Source organism: Salmo salar, chromosome ssa24 (assembly GCF_905237065.1).
Source record: "Salmo salar chromosome ssa24, Ssal_v3.1, whole genome shotgun sequence".
In the NCBI taxonomy this organism is placed as follows: Eukaryota; Metazoa; Chordata; class Actinopteri; order Salmoniformes; family Salmonidae; genus Salmo; species Salmo salar.
The window spans coordinates 46,935,837-46,954,464 of NC_059465.1; the positions used below are offsets into that span (position 1 = coordinate 46,935,837).

The 18,628-nt window shown below is 45.3% G+C and overlaps 1 protein-coding gene across 2 annotated transcripts in view; it reads right to left on the minus strand.

Annotated features, from left to right (window-relative positions):
* Positions 1 to 18,565, minus strand: part of LOC106585982 (iron-sulfur cluster assembly 1 homolog, mitochondrial) — a 23,227-nt gene extending 4,662 nt beyond the window's left edge. For both annotated transcript variants that reach the window (XM_045706907.1, XM_045706905.1), the window contains exons 1-3: positions 18,375 to 18,565; positions 12,350 to 12,403; positions 4,503 to 4,608 (exon numbers count right to left, since the gene is read on the minus strand). In XM_045706907.1, the coding sequence (XP_045562863.1) occupies positions 4,503 to 4,608; positions 12,350 to 12,403; positions 18,375 to 18,458 (244 nt within the window). In that variant the 5' untranslated portion in view covers positions 18,459 to 18,565. The remainder of the gene's footprint in view (positions 1 to 4,502; positions 4,609 to 12,349; positions 12,404 to 18,374) is intronic.
* Between the last annotated feature and the right edge of the window lie 63 nt (positions 18,566 to 18,628).

The window sequence follows — 18,628 nt, forward strand, 5'->3', positions numbered from 1 at the left end:
ACCATCCAACCCACCACCACTCAGTATTATACACCTGTAGAACCATCCAACCCACCCCTCAGTATTATACACCTGTAGAACCATCCAACCCACCACCACTCAGTATTATACACCTGTAGAACCATCCAACCCACCACCACTCAGTATTATACACCTGTAGAACCATCCAACCACCACCACTCAGTATTATACACCTGTAGAACCATCCAACCCACCACCACTCAGTATTATACACCTGTAGAACCATCCAACCCACCACCACTCAGTATTATACACCTGTAGAACCATCCAACCCACCACTCAGTATTATACACCTGTAGAACCATCCAACCCACCACCACTCAGTATTATACACCTGTAGAACCATCCAACCCACCACCACTCAGTATTATACACCTGTAGGACCATCCAACCACCACTCAGTATTATACACCTGTAGAACCATCCAACCCACCACCACTCAGTATTATACACCTGTAGAACCATCCAACCCACCACCACTCAGTATTATACACCTGTAGAACCATCCAACCCACCACACTCCAGTATAATACACCTGTAGAACCATCCAACCCACCACCACTCAGTATTATACACCTGTAGAACCATCCAACCCACCACCACTCAGTATTATACACCTGTAGAACCATCCAACCCACCACCACTCAGTATTATACACCTGTAGAACCATCCAACCCACCACCACTCAGTATTATACACCTGTAGAACCATCCAACCCACCACCACTCAGTATTATACACCTGTAGAACCATCCAACCCACCACCACTCAGTATTATACACCTGTAGAACCATCCAACCCACCACCACTCAGTATTATACACCTGTAGAACCATCCAACCCACCACCACTCAGTATTATACACCTGTAGAACCATCCAACCCACCACCACTCAGTATTATACACCTGTAGAACCATCCAACCCACCACCACTCAGTATTATACACCTGTAGAACCATCCAACCCACCACCACTCAGTATTATACACCTGTAGAACCATCCAACCCACCACCACTCAGTATTATACACCTGTAGAACCATCCAACCCACCACCACTCAGTATTATACACCTGTAGAACCATCCAACCCACCACTCAGTATTATACACCTGTAGAACCATCCAACCCACCACCACTCAGTATTATACACCTGTAGAACCATCCAACCCACCACCACTCAGTATTATACACCTGTAGGACCATCCAACCCACCACTCAGTATTATACACCTGTAGAACCATCCAACCACCACTCAGTATTATACACCTGTAGAACCATCCAACCCACCACCACTCAGTATTATACACCTGTAGAACCATCCAACCCACCACCACTCAGTATTATACACCTGTAGGACCATCCAACCCACCACTCAGTATTATACACCTGTAGAACCATCCAACCCACCACCACTCAGTATTATACACCTGTAGAACCATCCAACCCACCACCACTCAGTATTATACACCTGTAGAACCATCCAACCACCACCACTCAGTATTATACACCTGTAGAACCATCCAACCCACCACCACTCAGTATTATACACCTGTAGAACCATCCAACCCACCACCACTCAGTATTATACACCTGTAGAACCATCCAACCCACCACCACTCAGTATTATACACCTGTAGAACCATCCAACCACCACCACTCAGTATTATACACCTGTAGAACCATCCAACCACCACCACTCAGTATTATACACCTGTAGAACCATCCAACCCACCACCACTCAGTATTATACACCTGTAGAACCATCCAACCCACCACCACTCAGTATTATACACCTGTAGAACCATCCATATACATATACACACAATATCACTTAACACATACATGGAATGATTTCAGAGCCAACAGAAATGGTATTTGAATTCCATAATTTTTGGTATTAAGAATGAATTAGAATGAATTTAGGGTTCAGCAGCGATGCTGGGGAAACCCTCTTGTATTTGTTTTGGTTTCATTATCATAAGGACTTGAGCAGTGTAGGGGCTGGAAACCTAATTCTAATTGTTAGGGTTATTTTTGGAGAGCAATAGCTCTGAAATGGTACGTCCAACAGAGACCAAACTTACACGTGGTGCAACTCGGCCAAACGGTGGCGCTACAAACTTGATAGATCTGCCATCTTGAAATTAGTGTAAATTCTTCCAACATTTTTAAACAGCATCTCCTCAAGACACTGCTGAATGGATTTCTTAGAAAGTTGGTGTACAGCATCTCTACACAAATATCTTTAAATGCATCATAAATTAAATTGATATCTTAAACATAATGGCTGATGTGAGCCAGCTTGGGCCTGACGTCAAGTCACTCTTGGAGGGAATAGAGCCCCTTGCTGGCCATGCCATCACAATACTCTACAATGTTTGCACCGGTCCACTACCAACATGGATTCAAAAGTATAACATTGGATTGAATATAAAAGATGAAGTCAAGACCAGAACCCTTTAGACCCAGACCAAGGACCAGTGGACCCGGTCCACGACCAGACCAAGGACCAGTGGACCCGGTCCACGACCAGACCAAGGACCAGTGGACCCGGTCCACGACCAGACCAAGGACCAGTGGTTACAGTCCACGACCAGACCAAGGACCAGTGGACCCAGTCCACGACCAGACCAAGGACCAGTGGTTACAGTCCACGACCAGACCAAGGACCAGTGGACCCAGTCCACGACCAGACCAAGGACCAGTGGACCCAGTCCACGACCAGACCAAGGACCAGTGGACCCGGTCCACGACCAGACCAAGGACCAGTGGTTACAGTCCACGACCAGACCAAGGACCAGTGGACCCGGTCCACGACCAGACCAAGGACCAGTGGACCCGGTCCACGACCAGACCAAGGACCAGTGGACCCGGTCCACGACCAGACCAAGGACCAGTGGACCCGGTCCACGACCAGACCAAGGACCAGTGGACCCGGTCCACGACCAGACCAAGGACCAGTGGACCCGGTCCACGACCAGACCAAGGACCAGTGGACCCAGTCCACGACCAGACCAAGGACCAGTGGTTACAGTCCACGACCAGACCAAGGACCAGTGGTTACACGGTCCACGACCAGACCAAGGACCAGTGGACCCGGTCCACGACCAGACCAAGGACCAGTGGACCCGGTCCACGACCAGACCAAGGACCAGTGGACCCGGTCCACGACCAGACCAAGGACCAGTGGACCCGGTCCACGACCAGACCAAGGACCAGTGGACCCGGTCCACGACCAGACCAAGGACCAGTGGACCCGGTCCACGACCAGACCAAGGACCAGTGGACCCGGTCCACGACCAGACCAAGGACCAGTGGACCCAGTCCACGACCAGACCAAGGACCAGTGGACCCGGTCCACGACCAGACCAAGGACCAGTGGACCCGGTCCACGACCAGACCAAGGACCAGTGGACCCAGTCCACGACCAGACCAAGGACCAGTGGACCCAGTCCACGACCAGACCAAGGACCAGTGGACCCAGTCCACGACCAGACCAAGGACCAGAGGACCCGGTCCACGACCAGACCAAGGACCAGTGGACCCAGTCCACGACCAGACCAAGGACCAGTGGACCCGGTCCACGACCAGAGCAAGGACCAGTGGACCCAGTCCACGACCAGACCAAGGACCAGTGGACCCGGTCCACGACCAGACCAAGGACCAGTGGACCCAGTCCACAACCAGACCAAGGACCAGTGGACCCAGTCCACAACCAGACCAAGGACCAGTGGACCCAGTCCACGACCAGACCAAGGACCAGTGGACCCAGTCCACGACCAGACCAAGGACCAGTGGATCCAGTCCACGACCAGACCAAGGACCAGTGGACCCAGTCCACAACCAGACCAAGGACCAGTGGACCCAGTCCACGACCAGACCAAGGACCAGTGGATCCAGTCCACGACCAGACCAAGGACCAGTGGACCCAGTCCACGACCAGACCAAGGACCAGTGGACCCAGTCCACAACCAGACCAAGGACCAGTGGACCCAGTCCACGACCAGACCAAGGACCAGTGGACCCAGTCCACGACCAGACCAAGGACCAGTGGACCCGGTCCACGACCAGACCAAGGACCAGTGGATCCAGTCCACGACCAGACCAAGGACCAGTGGACCCAGTCCACAACCAGTGGACCCAGTCCACGACCAGACCAAGGACCAGTGGACCCAGTCCACGGACCAGTGGACCCAGTCCACGGACCAGTGGACCCAGTCCACGACCAGACCAAGGACCAGTTTAAATGGGGGAAAATAAGATCCAATTTAATTTGAGAATTAAAAATGCAAAAATATTGAATACATTTTGTATTGTCACTGAAATCACTCCATATACATATCACTTAATGCATATCATGTTTTGAAAAAATAAATAAAAACCATGTCAACGTTACACTGGGGAGAATTCAACGACATTACATAGATCATTCTGAGGAAAACATTTCAGTGACGTTAAGGAAGGAACATGATAAAGATGCTCACCGTCCTGCAGCACCTCCTCGTCAGCCTGATCCTTCTGTTTGGTGAAGTCCAGAGTGTAGGTCATACCATTACAGCCCCGCGTCCTAACACCCACCTTCAGACCAATCTGGAACACAACAACCACCGTTATACCACTACCCATAATCCTTCACACCCACCTTCAGACCAATCTGGAACACAACAACCACCGTTATACCACTACCCATAATCCTTCACACCCACCTTCAGACCAATCTGGAACACAACAACCACCGTTATACCACTACCCATAATCCATCACACCCACCTTCAGACCAATCTGGAACACAACAACCACCATTATACCACTACCCATAATCCTTCACACCCACCTTCAGACCAATCTGGAACACAACAACCACCGTTATACCACTACCCATAATCCTTCACACCCACCTTCAGACCAATCTGGAACACAACAACCACCGTTATACCACTACCCATAATCCTTCACACCCACCTTCAGACCAATCTGGAACACAACAACCACCGTTATACCACTACCCATAATCCATCACACCCACCTTCAGACCAATCTGGAACACAACAACCACCATTATACCACTACCCATAATCCTTCACACCCACCTTCAGACCAATCTGGAACACAACAACCACCGTTATACCACTACCCATAATCCTTCACACCCACCTTCAGACCAATCTGGAACACAACAACCACCGTTATACCACTACCCATAATCCCTCACACCCACCTTCAGACCAATCTGGAACACAACCACCGTTATACCACTACCCATAACCCCTCACACCCACCTTCAGACCAATCTGGAACACAACAACCACCGTTATACCACTACCCATAACCCCTCACACCCACCTTCAGACCAATCTGGAACACAACAACCACCATTATACCACTACCCATAATCCTTCACACCCACCTTCAGACCAATCTGGAACACAACAACCACAGTTATACCACTACCCATAATCCTTCACACCCACCTTCAGACCAATCTGGAACACAACCACCGTTATACCACTACCCATAATCCCTCACACCCACCTTCAGACCAATCTGGAACACAACAACCACCATTATACTACTACCCATAATCCCTCACACCCACCTTCAGACCAATCTGGAACACAACAACCACCATTATACCACTACCCATAATCCATCACACCCACCTATATCGTCCCCTCAGTGGGCTAGAGGAGGGTTATATATATTATCTCCTCAGTGGGCTAGAGGAGGGTTATATATATATATATTATCTCCTCAGTGGGCTAGAGGAGGGTTATATATATATTATCACCTCAGTGGGCTAGAGGAGGGTTATATATATTATCTCCTCAGTGGGCTAGAGGAGGGTTATATATATTATCTCCTCAGTGGGCTAGAGGAGGGTTATATATATTATCTCCTCAGTGGGCTAGAGGAGGGTTATATATTATCTCAGTGGGCTAGAGGAGGGTTATATATATATATTATCTCCTCAGTGGGCTAGAGGAGGGTTATATATCATCTCAGTGGGCTAGAGGAGGGTTATATATCATCTCAGTGGGCTAGAGGAGGGTTATATATCATCTCAGTGGGCTAGAGGAGGGTTATATATATTATCTCCTCAGTGGGCTAGAGGAGGGTTATATATATTATCTCCTCAGTGGGCTAGAGGAGGGTTATATATCATCTCAGTGGGATAGAGGAGGGTTATATATCATCTCAGTGGGCTAGAGGAGGGTTATATATCATCTCCTCAGTGGGCTAGAGGAGGGTTATATATCATCTCAGTGGGATAGAGGAGGGTTATATATCATCTCCTCAGTGGGCTAGAGGAGGGTTATATATCATCTCAGTGGGCTAGAGGAGGGTTATATATCATCTCAGTGGGATAGAGGAGGGTTATATATCATCTCAGTGGGCTAGAGGAGGGTTATATATCATCTCAGTGGGATAGAGGAGGGTTATATATCATCTCAGTGGGATAGAGGAGGGTTATATATCATCTCAGTGGGATAGAGGAGGGTTATATATCATCTCAGTGGGATAGAGGAGGGTTATATATCATCTCAGTGGGATAGAGGAGGGTTATATATATTAGCTCCTCAGTGGGATAGAGGAGGGTTATATATCATCTCAGTGGGATAGAGGAGGGTTATATATCATCTCAGTGGGATAGAGGAGGGTTATATATCATCCTCAGTGGGATAGAGGAGGGTTATATATCATCTCAGTGGGCTAGAGGAGGGTTATATATCATCTCAGTGGGATAGAGGAGGGTTATATATATTAGCTCCTCAGTGGGCTAGAGGAGGGTTATATATCATCTCAGTGGGCTAGAGGAGGGTTATATATCATCTCAGTGGGATAGAGGAGGGTTATATATCATCTCAGTGGGATAGAGGAGGGTTATATATCATCTCAGTGGGCTAGAGGAGGGTTATATATCATCTCAGTGGGCTAGAGGAGGGTTATATATTATCTCCTCAGTGGGCTAGAGGAGGGTTATATACACTGCTCAAAAAAATAAAGGGAACACTTAAACAACACAATGTAACTCCAAGTCAATCACACTTCTGTGAAATCAAACTGTCCACTTAGGAAGCAACACTGATTGACAATACATTTCACATGCTGTTGTGCAAATGGAATAGACAACAGGCGGAAATTATAGGCAATTAGCAAGACACCCCCAATAAAGGAGTGGTTCTGCAGGTGGGGACCACAGACCACTTCTCAGTTCCTATGCTTCCTGGCTGATGTTTTGGTCACTTTTGAATGCTGGCGGTGATTTCACTCTAGTGGTAGCATGAGACGGAGTCTACAACCCACACAAGTGGCTCAAGTAGTGCAGCTCATCCAGGATGGCACATCAATGCGAGCTGTGGCAAGAAGGTTTGCTGTGTCTGTCAGCGTAGTGTCGAGAGCATGGAGGCGCAACCAGGAGACAGGCCAGTACATCAGGAGATGTGGAGGAGGCCGTAGGAGGGCAACAACCCAGCAGCAAGACCGCTACCTCCGCCTTTGTGCAAGGAGGAGCAGGAGAAGCACTGCCAGAGCCCTGCAAAATGACCTCCAGCAGGCCAAAAATGTGCATGTGTCTGCTCAAACGGTCAGAAACAGACTCCATGAGGGTGGTATGAGGGCCCGACGTCCACAGGTGGGGGTTGTGCTTACAGCCCAACACCGTGCAGGACGTTTGGCATTTGCCAGAGAACACCAAGATTGGCAAATTCGCCACTGGCGCCCTGTGCTCTTCACAGATGAAAGCAGGTTCACACTGAGCACGTGACAGACGTGACAGAGTCTGGAGACGCCGTGGAGAACGTTCTGCTGCCTGCAACATCCTCCAGCATGACCGGTTTGGCGGTGGATCAGTCATGGTGTGGGTGGCATTTCTTTGGGGGGCCGCACAGCCCTCCATGTGCTTGCCAGAGGTAGCCTGACTGCCATTAGGTACCGAGATGAGATCCTCAGACCCCTTGTGAGACCGTATGCTGGTGCGGTTGGCCCTGGGTTCCTCCTAATGCAAGACAATGCTAGACCTCATGTGGCTGGAGTGTGTCAGCAGTTCCTGCAAGAGGAAGGCATTGATGCTATGGACTGGCCCGCCCGTTCCCCAGACCTGAATCCAATTGAGCACATCTGGGACATCATGTCTCGCTCCATCCACCAACGCCACGTTGCACCACAGACTGTCCAGGAGTTGGCGGATGCTTTAGTCCAGGTCTGGGAGGAGATCCCTCAGGGGACCATCCGCCACCTCATCAGGAGCATGCCCAGGCGTTGTAGGGAGGTCATACAGGCACGTGGAGGCCACACACACTACTGAGCCTCATTTTGACTTGTTTTAAGGACATTACATCAAAGTTGGATCAGCCTGTAGTGTGGTTTTCCACTTTAATTTTGAGTGTGACTCCAAATCCAGACCTCCATGCGTTGATAAATTGGGTTTCCATTTATTATTTTTGTGTGATTTTGTTGTCAGCACATTCAACTATGTAAAGAAAAAAGTATTTAATAAGATTATTTCTTTCATTCAGATCTAGGATGTGTTGTTTAAGTGTTCCCTTTATTTTTTTGAGCAGGATATTATCTCCTCAGTGGGCTAGAGGAGGGTTATATATCATCTCAGTGGGATAGAGGAGGGTTATATATCATCTCCTCAGTGGGCTAGAGGAGGGTTATATATCATCTCAGTGGGATAGAGGAGGGTTATATATCATCTCCTCAGTGGGCTAGAGGAGGGTTATATATCATCTCCTCAGTGGGCTAGAGGAGGGTTATATATCATCTCAGTGGGATAGAGGAGGGTTATATATCATCTCAGTGGGATAGAGGAGGGTTATATATCATCTCAGTGGGATAGAGGAGGGTTATATATCATCTCAGTGGGCTAGAGGAGGGTTATATATCATCTCAGTGGGCTAGAGGAGGGTTATATATCATCTCCTCAGTGGGCTAGAGGAGGGTTATATATCATCTCCTCAGTGGGCTAGAGGAGGGTTATATATCATCTCCTCAGTGGGCTAGAGGAGGGTTATATATCATCTCAGTGGGATAGAGGAGGGTTATATATCATCTCAGTGGGATAGAGGAGGGTTATATATCATCTCAGTGGGATAGAGGAGGGTTATATATCATCTCAGTGGGCTAGAGGAGGGTTATATATCATCTCAGTGGGCTAGAGGAGGGTTATATATCATCTCAGTGGGCTAGAGGAGGGTTATATATCATCTCAGTGGGCTAGAGGAGGGTTATATATCATCTCAGTGGGATAGAGGAGGGTTATATATCATCTCAGTGGGATAGAGGAGGGTTATATATCATCTCAGTGGGATAGAGGAGGGTTATATATCATCTCAGTGGGCTAGAGGAGGGTTATATATCATCTCAGTGGGATAGAGGAGGGTTATATATCATCTCAGTGGGATAGAGGAGGGTTATATATCATCTCAGTGGGATAGAGGAGGGTTATATATCATGTCAGTGGGATAGAGGAGGGTTATATATCATCTCAGTGGGATAGAGGAGGGTTATATATCATCTCAGTGGGATAGAGGAGGGTTATATATCATGTCAGTGGGATAGAGGAGGGTTATATATCATCTCAGTGGGCTAGAGGAGGGTTATATATCATCTCAGTGGGCTAGAGGAGGGTTATATATCATCTCAGTGGGATAGAGGAGGGTTATATATCATCTCAGTGGGCTAGAGGAGGGTTATATATTATCTCCTCAGTGGGCTAGAGGAGGGTTATATATATTATCTCCTCAGTGGGCTAGAGGAGGGTTATATATTATCTCCTCAGTGGGCTAGAGGAGGGTTATATATCATCTCAGTGGGCTTGAGGAGGGTTATATATTATCTCCTCAGTGGGCTAGAGGAGGGTTATATATCATCTCAGTGGGATAGAGGAGGGTTATATATCATCTCCTCAGTGGGCTAGAGGAGGGTTATATATCATCTCAGTGGGATAGAGGAGGGTTATATATCATCTCAGTGGGATAGAGGAGGGTTATATATCATCTCAGTGGGATAGAGGAGGGTTATATATCATCTCAGTGGGATAGAGGAGGGTTATATATCATCTCAGTGGGATAGAGGAGGGTTATATATCATCTCAGTGGGATAGAGGAGGGTTATATATCATCTCACTGTGATAGAGGAGGGTTATATATCATCTCAGTGGGCTTGAGGAGGGTTATACATATTATCTCCTCAGTGGGATAGAGGAGGGTTATATATATTATCTCCTCAGTGGGATAGAGGAGGGTTATATATCATCTCCTCAGTGGGCTAGAGGAGGGTTATATATCATCTCAGTGGGCTTGAGGAGGGTTATATATATCATCTCCTCAGTGGGCTTGAGGAGGGTTATATATATCATCTCCTCAGTGGGATAGAGGAGGGTTATATATCATCTCAGTGGGATAGAGGAGGGTTATATATCATCTCAGTGGGATAGAGGAGGGTTATATATCATCTCAGTGGGCTAGAGGAGGGTTATATATCATCTCAGTGGGCTAGAGGAGGGTTATATATCATCTCAGTGGGCTAGAGGAGGGTTATATATCATCTCAGTGGGATAGAGGAGGGTTATATATCATCTCAGTGGGATAGAGGAGGGTTATATATCATCTCAGTGGGATAGAGGAGGGTTATATATCATCTCAGTGGGATAGAGGAGGGTTATATATCATCTCAGTGGGATAGAGGAGGGTTATATATCATGTCAGTGGGATAGAGGAGGGTTATATATCATCTCAGTGGGCTAGAGGAGGGTTATATATCATGTCAGTGGGCTAGAGGAGGGTTATATATCATCTCAGTGGGCTAGAGGAGGGTTATATATCATCTCAGTGGGCTAGAGGAGGGTTATATATCATGTCAGTGGGATAGAGGAGGGTTATATATCATCTCAGTGGGCTAGAGGAGGGTTATATATCATCTCAGTGGGCTAGAGGAGGGTTATATATCATCTCAGTGGGCTAGAGGAGGGTTATATATCATCTCAGTGGGCTAGAGGAGGGTTATATATCATCTCAGTGGGATAGAGGAGGGTTATATATCATGTCAGTGGGCTAGAGGAGGGTTATATATCATCTCAGTGGGCTAGAGGAGGGTTATATATCATCTCAGTGGGATAGAGGAGGGTTATATATCATCTCCTCAGTGGGATAGAGGAGGGTTATATATCATGTCAGTGGGCTAGAGGAGGGTTATATATCATCTCAGTGGGATAGAGGAGGGTTATATATCATCTCAGTGGGCTAGAGGAGGGTTATATATCATCTCAGTGGGATAGAGGAGGGTTATATATCATCTCAGTGGGCTAGAGGAGGGTTATATATCATCTCAGTGGGATAGAGGAGGGTTATATATCATCTCAGTGGGATAGAGGAGGGTTATATATCATCTCAGTGGGATAGAGGAGGGTTATATATCATCTCAGTGGGATAGAGGAGGGTTATATATCATCTCAGTGGGATAGAGAAGGGTTATATATCATCTCAGTGGGCTAGAGGAGGGTTATATATCATCTCAGTGGGATAGAGGAGGGTTATATATCATCTCAGTGGGCTAGAGGAGGGTTATATATCATCTCAGTGGGATAGAGGAGGGTTATATATCATCTCAGTGGGATAGAGGAGGGTTATATATCATCTCAGTGGGATAGAGGAGGGTTATATATCATCTCAGTGGGCTAGAGGAGGGTTATATATCATCTCAGTGGGATAGAGGAGGGTTATATATCATCTCAGTGGGATAGAGGAGGGTTATATATCATCTCAGTGGGATAGAGGAGGGTTATATATCATCTCAGTGGGATAGAGGAGGGTTATATATCATCTCAGTGGGATAGAGGAGGGTTATATATCATCTCAGTGGGATAGAGGAGGGTTATATATCATCTCAGTGGGCTAGAGGAGGGTTATATATCATCTCAGTGGGCTAGAGGAGGGTTATATATCATCTCAGTGGGCTAGAGGAGGGTTATATATCATCTCAGTGGGATAGAGGAGGGTTATATATCATCTCAGTGGGATAGAGGAGGGTTATATATCATCTCAGTGGGATAGAGAAGGGTTATATATCATCTCAGTGGGCTAGAGGAGGGTTATATATCATCTCAGTGGGATAGAGGAGGGTTATATATCATCTCAGTGGGATAGTGGAGGGTTATATATCATCTCAGTGGGATAGAGGAGGGTTATATATCATCTCAGTGGGATAGAGGAGGGTTATATATCATCTCAGTGGGCTAGAGGAGGGTTATATATCATCTCAGTGGGCTAGAGGAGGGTTATATATCATCTCAGTGGGATAGAGGAGCGTTAGTTAGAAGGAGACTTACGTATTCTGGCTTGTTCTCCAGTAGGGTCCGGATCCTATTCACAGCAGGAGGAGTCTGGAAGAACAACCAGAGAAAAGGGGTTTGATGGCCATTCACAACAGTTATGACAGTGCAGTTAACGGCAGTCTTCCAGCAGCGTTACCGCCCTGCATCCCACTGCTGGCTTGCTTCTGAAGCTAAGCAGGGTTGGTCCTGGTCAGTCCCTGGATGGGAGACCAGATGTTGCTGGAAGTGGTGTTGGAGGGACAGTAGGAGGCACCCTTTCCTCTGGTCTAAAAAAAACATAACCCAATGCCCCAGGGCAGTGATTGGGGACATTGCCCTGTGTAGGGTGCTGTCTTTTGGATGGGATGTTAAACGGGTGTTCTGTGGTCACTAAAGATCCCACTGCACTTATTATAAGCGTAGGGGTGTTAACCCCGGTGTCCTGACTAAATTCCCAATCTGACCCTCATACGGTCACCTACTCATCCCCAGCTTCCAATTGGCTCATTCATCCCCACCCCTGTAATTATTCTCCAGGTCATTGCTGAGAATGTGTTCTCAGTTAACTTACCTGGTAAAATAAAAATGGCATTTGTAGGATTTTTTTTTTTAGTTTTTTTTATTTCATAAATATTACTGTAATCTGTGACATTTTACATTTACATTTTAGTCATTTAGCAGACGCTCTTATCCAGAGCGACTTACAGTAGTGAATGCATACATTTCATGCATTTTTTTTGTACTGTGACAAACCATTTAACCACTGAAGCATTACAATCGTCATGTTTAGAGAGTTCAGATAGAGCTGCCATTGTTATCTCGGAGAAACAACATGGCATTTCCTGTTCAAGATGGCACCTCTGTTCTCAATGAGTCCAGATGAAAAGGGTTGGCAATATAATCAGGTACCTGCCTAATGTATTTAGTGAAGCCAAGAACCCTGCCTGCAGTACCTAGTCCTCTTTGATGTGCCAGGCAGCACAGTATTAGTTTACTTACAGCCATCTCTCTCAGCTACGGTACCTGTAGTTAAATAATTATACACACACACACACACACACACACACACACACACACATATATATATACACACACACACATATATATATATACACACATACACATATATTACTCTTTCTTCAAATGATGGATTTCCACCCACAGCAGCCAAACATTCTGATTTTATCTCCAACCCTCCAATGTCCACAGATTCAAACTATGGAATCATGTAGTAACCAAACAAGTGTTAAACAAATCAAAATATATTTTATATTTGAGATTCTTCAAAGTAGCCACCCTTTGCCTTGATGACAGCTTTGCAAACTCTTGGCATTCTCTCAACCAGCTTCATGAGGAATGCTTTTCCAACAGTCTTGAAGGAGTTCCCACATATGCTGAGCACTTGTTGGCTGCTTTTCCTTCACTCTGCGGTCCGACTCATCCCAAACCATCTCAATTGGGGTGAGGTTGGCTGATTTGGCTCCATGGCGGATGCAATATACTAATTTTAAAATCAGCACCAATTAAGAAAATAACTGTAAAAACTGTTAAATACTCTTCGATGAGGAATTTAAAAATTGTATGGTTGAGAGGGATGACGCAAAATGGCAAATAAGTCTGGCTGCACAACCAATTGACAAACATACTAAAAATAGAGAAATCATGTGACTAAACTGAATAAAATAAACTATACTTTAAAACAATGATAAAAGATATAAAGAATGATAGTAAAAAGCTTTGGCGCACCTTAAATAAAACGTTGGGCAAAAAGGCAAACTCAGCTCCATCATTCATTGAATCAGATGCTCATTCATCACAAAACCCACTGATATTGCCAATTATTTGATGATAATTTTTTTTCCATTGGCAAGATAAGCAAACTTAGGCATGACAGCAACAAAAGCCGACACTACACATCCAAATATAACTGCTTAAATGATCAAAGACAAGCATTGTACATTTTTTATTCTGTAAAGTGAGTCTATGGATGGAAAATTACTGAGGATAATAGCAGACCATATTGCCACTCCTATTTGCCATATCTTCAATTTAAGCCTACTAGAAACGGTTTGCCCTCAGGCCTGGAGGGAAGCTAAAGTCATTCCACTACCCAAGAATAGTAAAGCCCCCTTTACTGGCTCAAATAGCCGACCAATCAGCCTGTCACCAACCCTTAGTAAACTTCTGGGGGGAAATCTGTTTGTCCAGATACAATGCTATTTTACAGTAAACAAATGAACAACAGAATTTCAGCACGCTTATAGGGAAGGACACTCAACAAGCACACCACTTACACATTTCTCTCAGCCAATCATATCTTATAAAATGATTGTGCGGGCTGTTTGGTAAGACTTCAGTGCAGCTTTGAGTAAAGCCAGTGTGTCTATGTATGCAGATGACTCAACTAGTACAGCGACTGAAATGACTGCAACACTTAACAAAGAGCTGCAGTTTGTTTCAGAATGGGTGGCAAGGAATAAGTTAGTCCTAAATATTTCCAAAACTAAAAGTATTGTATTTGGGACAAATCATTGACTAAACCCTAAACCTCAACTAAATATTGTAATGAATAATGTGGAAATTGAGCAAGTTGATGTGATAAAACTGCTTGGAGTAACCCTGGATTGTAAACTGTCATAATCCAAACATGTTTATAAAATCAAATGTTATTTGTCACATGCGCCGAATACAACCGGTGTAGTAGACCTTACAAATGATACCACCACCCCCCCCCTTTTTTTGGGGGTTTGTTTAAATTTTCACCTAAAATTGCATACCCAAATCTAACTGCCTGTATCTCAGGACCTGAAGCAAGGATATGCATATTATTGGTACCATTTGAAAGGAAACACGTTGAAGTTTGTGGAAATGTGAATTGAATGTAGGAGAATATACACAATAGATCTGGGAGAAGAAAATACAAAAAAACATTTCTTTTTTTTCCTACCACCATCTTTGAAATGCAACAGAAAGGTCCCAGTTCTAGCCATCAGTCTGGTTGTAATTCCGATGGTGACCACCAGATGGCAGCAGTGTATGTGCAAAGTCTCAGATGGATAACTTGAAGTATGAGCGAACTATATGACATTTAGTGTGAAGTCACCCAGGCACATTTGGTCATATCGTGAAGGAGAAAATTCACATTCATATTACATTTTTCTGCAAGAATAACATCAAATCTGATTTTAGCTTTTCCAATATCATTAGCCATTTTATAAGTTCAACATTTGCAAAACAACCAGTTTTCATAACTTCATAACTCTGAATATTCTTATAATTTTTGTCCAAAAGGAAAAGGCATGATGTCGTACAAGGTAAGTAGCTACATTTTACGACGATACAGGGTTTCCGGATACTCCTGTAAAACCCAGCTCATTGGCTATCTAGCTAGCTTTGTTTGACCCGGATTGGTGCTTATTTGACAAAGTTAGAGTCGATCAAGTGAAGAACGCTAGCGTCATCGGCGTGCCATGAAGGCATCGCTCTGACCAAATTTGTTGTCCTATAGGATATACTACACCCCTAATGATATAAGTCTGGTTACGTTCTAGGATCTCCGAGGAATACATACGAATGTGATTTGACTGGTTTAAACAACATTTAGGGTTAGATTTTCACAGATTCCTTTCTTTGCAAATTGAACGAGTGGAAATACAAAAATCGATCGTGCATGCTATATGGACCTTTTTAGGATATGAAAATTGATTTTATCTAACAAAACACTTCATGTTATCTCTGGGACCCTTTGGATGAAACATCAGAGCAAGATTTCAGAATGTAAGTACAAATCTCACCTTCAGAGGTGAATTTATCAAACCTATCGCGGTGAAAAAAACTGTTTTGTTGTTAGGAGCTCTCCTCAAACAATAGCATGGCATTTTTTCGCTGTAATAGCTACTGTAAATTGGACAGTGCAGTTATATTTACAAGAATTTAAGCTTTCAGCCGATATAAGACACTTATATGTACCGAGATTTGTTGTTTCTCTAAAATCTGCGATCGTGACACAAGGCGCTGCATAATTTGCACCTGTCCCGTCGACGGGACGCCGATCCCTAAGAAGGGATCCAAAACATGTTTATAAAATCGTTATTTGTCACATGTGCTGAATACAACAGGTATTACAGTGAAATGCTTACTAACAAGCCCGTAACAATGCAGTTTAAAGACATTTTTTTTTAAATAAAATAAAAAATAAAAGTAACAAATAATGATTTAGATGAGAAGTCTGTCCATAATAAAGAGCCATTCTGCCTTCTTAAGAACAAACTCTTAATTACAGTGGCGGCCTACCCCGGACGACTCTAAGCCAATTGTGCGCCACCCTATGGGCCTCCCAATCACAGCCTGGAATTGAACCAGGGTCTGTAGTGACGCCTCTAGCAGTGCAATGCAGTGCCTAAGACCGGTGCGCCGCTCAGGAGCCCAGACAGACTCAGATAGATGGCCTAGACATATAGAGACAGAGGGGCGTATAGAGACAGAGGGACGTATAGAGACAGAGGGGCGTATAGAGACAGAGGGGCGTATAGAGACAGAGGGGCGTATAGAGACAGAGGGGCGTATAGAGACAGAGGGGCGTATAGAGACAGAGGGGCGTATAGAGACAGAGGGACGTATAGAGACAGAGGGGCGTATAGAGGGGCGTATAGAGACAGAGGGGCGATAGAGACAGAGGGGCGAGAGAAGGTAGAGACAGAGGGGCGTATAGAGACAGAGGGACGTATAGAGACAGAGGGGCGTATAGAGACAGAGGGGCGTATAGAGACAGAGGGGCGTATAGAGACAGAGGGGCGTATAGAGACAGAGGGCGATAGAGACAGAGGGGCGATAGAGACAGAGGGACGTATAGAGACAGAGGGGCGTATAGAGACAGAGGGGGCGTATAGAGACAGAGGGGCGTATAGAGACAGAGGGGCGTATAGAGACAGAGGGGCGTATAGAGACAGAGGGGCGTATAGAGACAGAGGGGCGTATAGAGACAGAGGGACGTATAGAGACAGAGGGACGTATAGAGACAGAGGGGCGTATAGAGACAGAGGGGCGTATAGAGACAGAGGGGCGTAGAGACAGAGGGGGCGTATAGAGACAGAGGGGGCGTATAGAGACAGAGGGGTGCTGTTTCGCAAGTATGAATGCGACTTCTGCAAAGGCTGTATCACCGTAAATGCTGCACGGCCAATACAGACACCGAATTGCCCATGACATGTTTAACTTTTGAAGGGACAGGCGCCAGCCATCTCTGGCACCGTGGGTCACCACAACCTGTACCCAGGCGAAACAGTGATATCGCTCACTAAGTAGCATTATTACCATGTTAATATTAAAGTTACCGGAGGTAAGCCTTCAAGGTTAACGCGGGTACATCTCATTGCCAGCATTGTAAAGATGGTTTGTTAATCAGAACAATGGGCTGGGAATAGGACTTCCGGAAGGTCCTCAAAACAACAGAAACAGGCAGGGTGGAAACTGACCTAAAATAAGGCCTGGTTTTTCACAATTATATAAACTACGGCAAGCAGCTTGGACATACAGTAATATTATGAAACTGGGGTCCATGGCGGATGCAATATACTCATTTTAAACCGATGTATTATTATTATTTTTTTATAGAAATGTCATGTCCAGCCTACCAGTAAATGATACCCCAAAATAAATATTTGGTTAAATCCCATTATCTGGTGTAACAATATCTGTAACTACAAATTCGCTAGCTAAAGCTAGTGTATTCCTAACCGTTAATAACGATATTAGCTAGCTTAGCTAACTAAACACACACACACACTACTCAAATCACTGTTCGTCAAAATCATAAAGGAACATACATAAAACCACACGTTATGAGCTTCACCAGATAATAACGACATCTTTATTAAAACTACAAAACGATTACAACTACCGTTAACCGGAGTAGCGTAACGTTAGCTAGCTAGCTAGTTAGCTCACTTTACGTAACTTCGGTGCTAGCGGTCATAACAACCAACCGTCAGTTTACAGAGAGAGGAAAAATAAGAAATACCGAATACTTCTACACACTTACCAGAGTTAAAGCAGCTCTTGTTGCTAATATCTTTCTTTTACTGACAGCTCTGACCGTCGTTCTCGCCACCATTGAGGCAGACATGTTCAGTTTAATGAAAGATTAAATTTTAAAAAGCCCAGTTAGCTAACATGAAAACATCCGTCTGCTCGGACAGGGCGGAAAGGAGGAGGGACATCGGATTAGCAAGACGAGCCATGATTGGGCGATTTACTTGAGCAACACAACAAAGACACAAGGTCATTTGGCTGGCA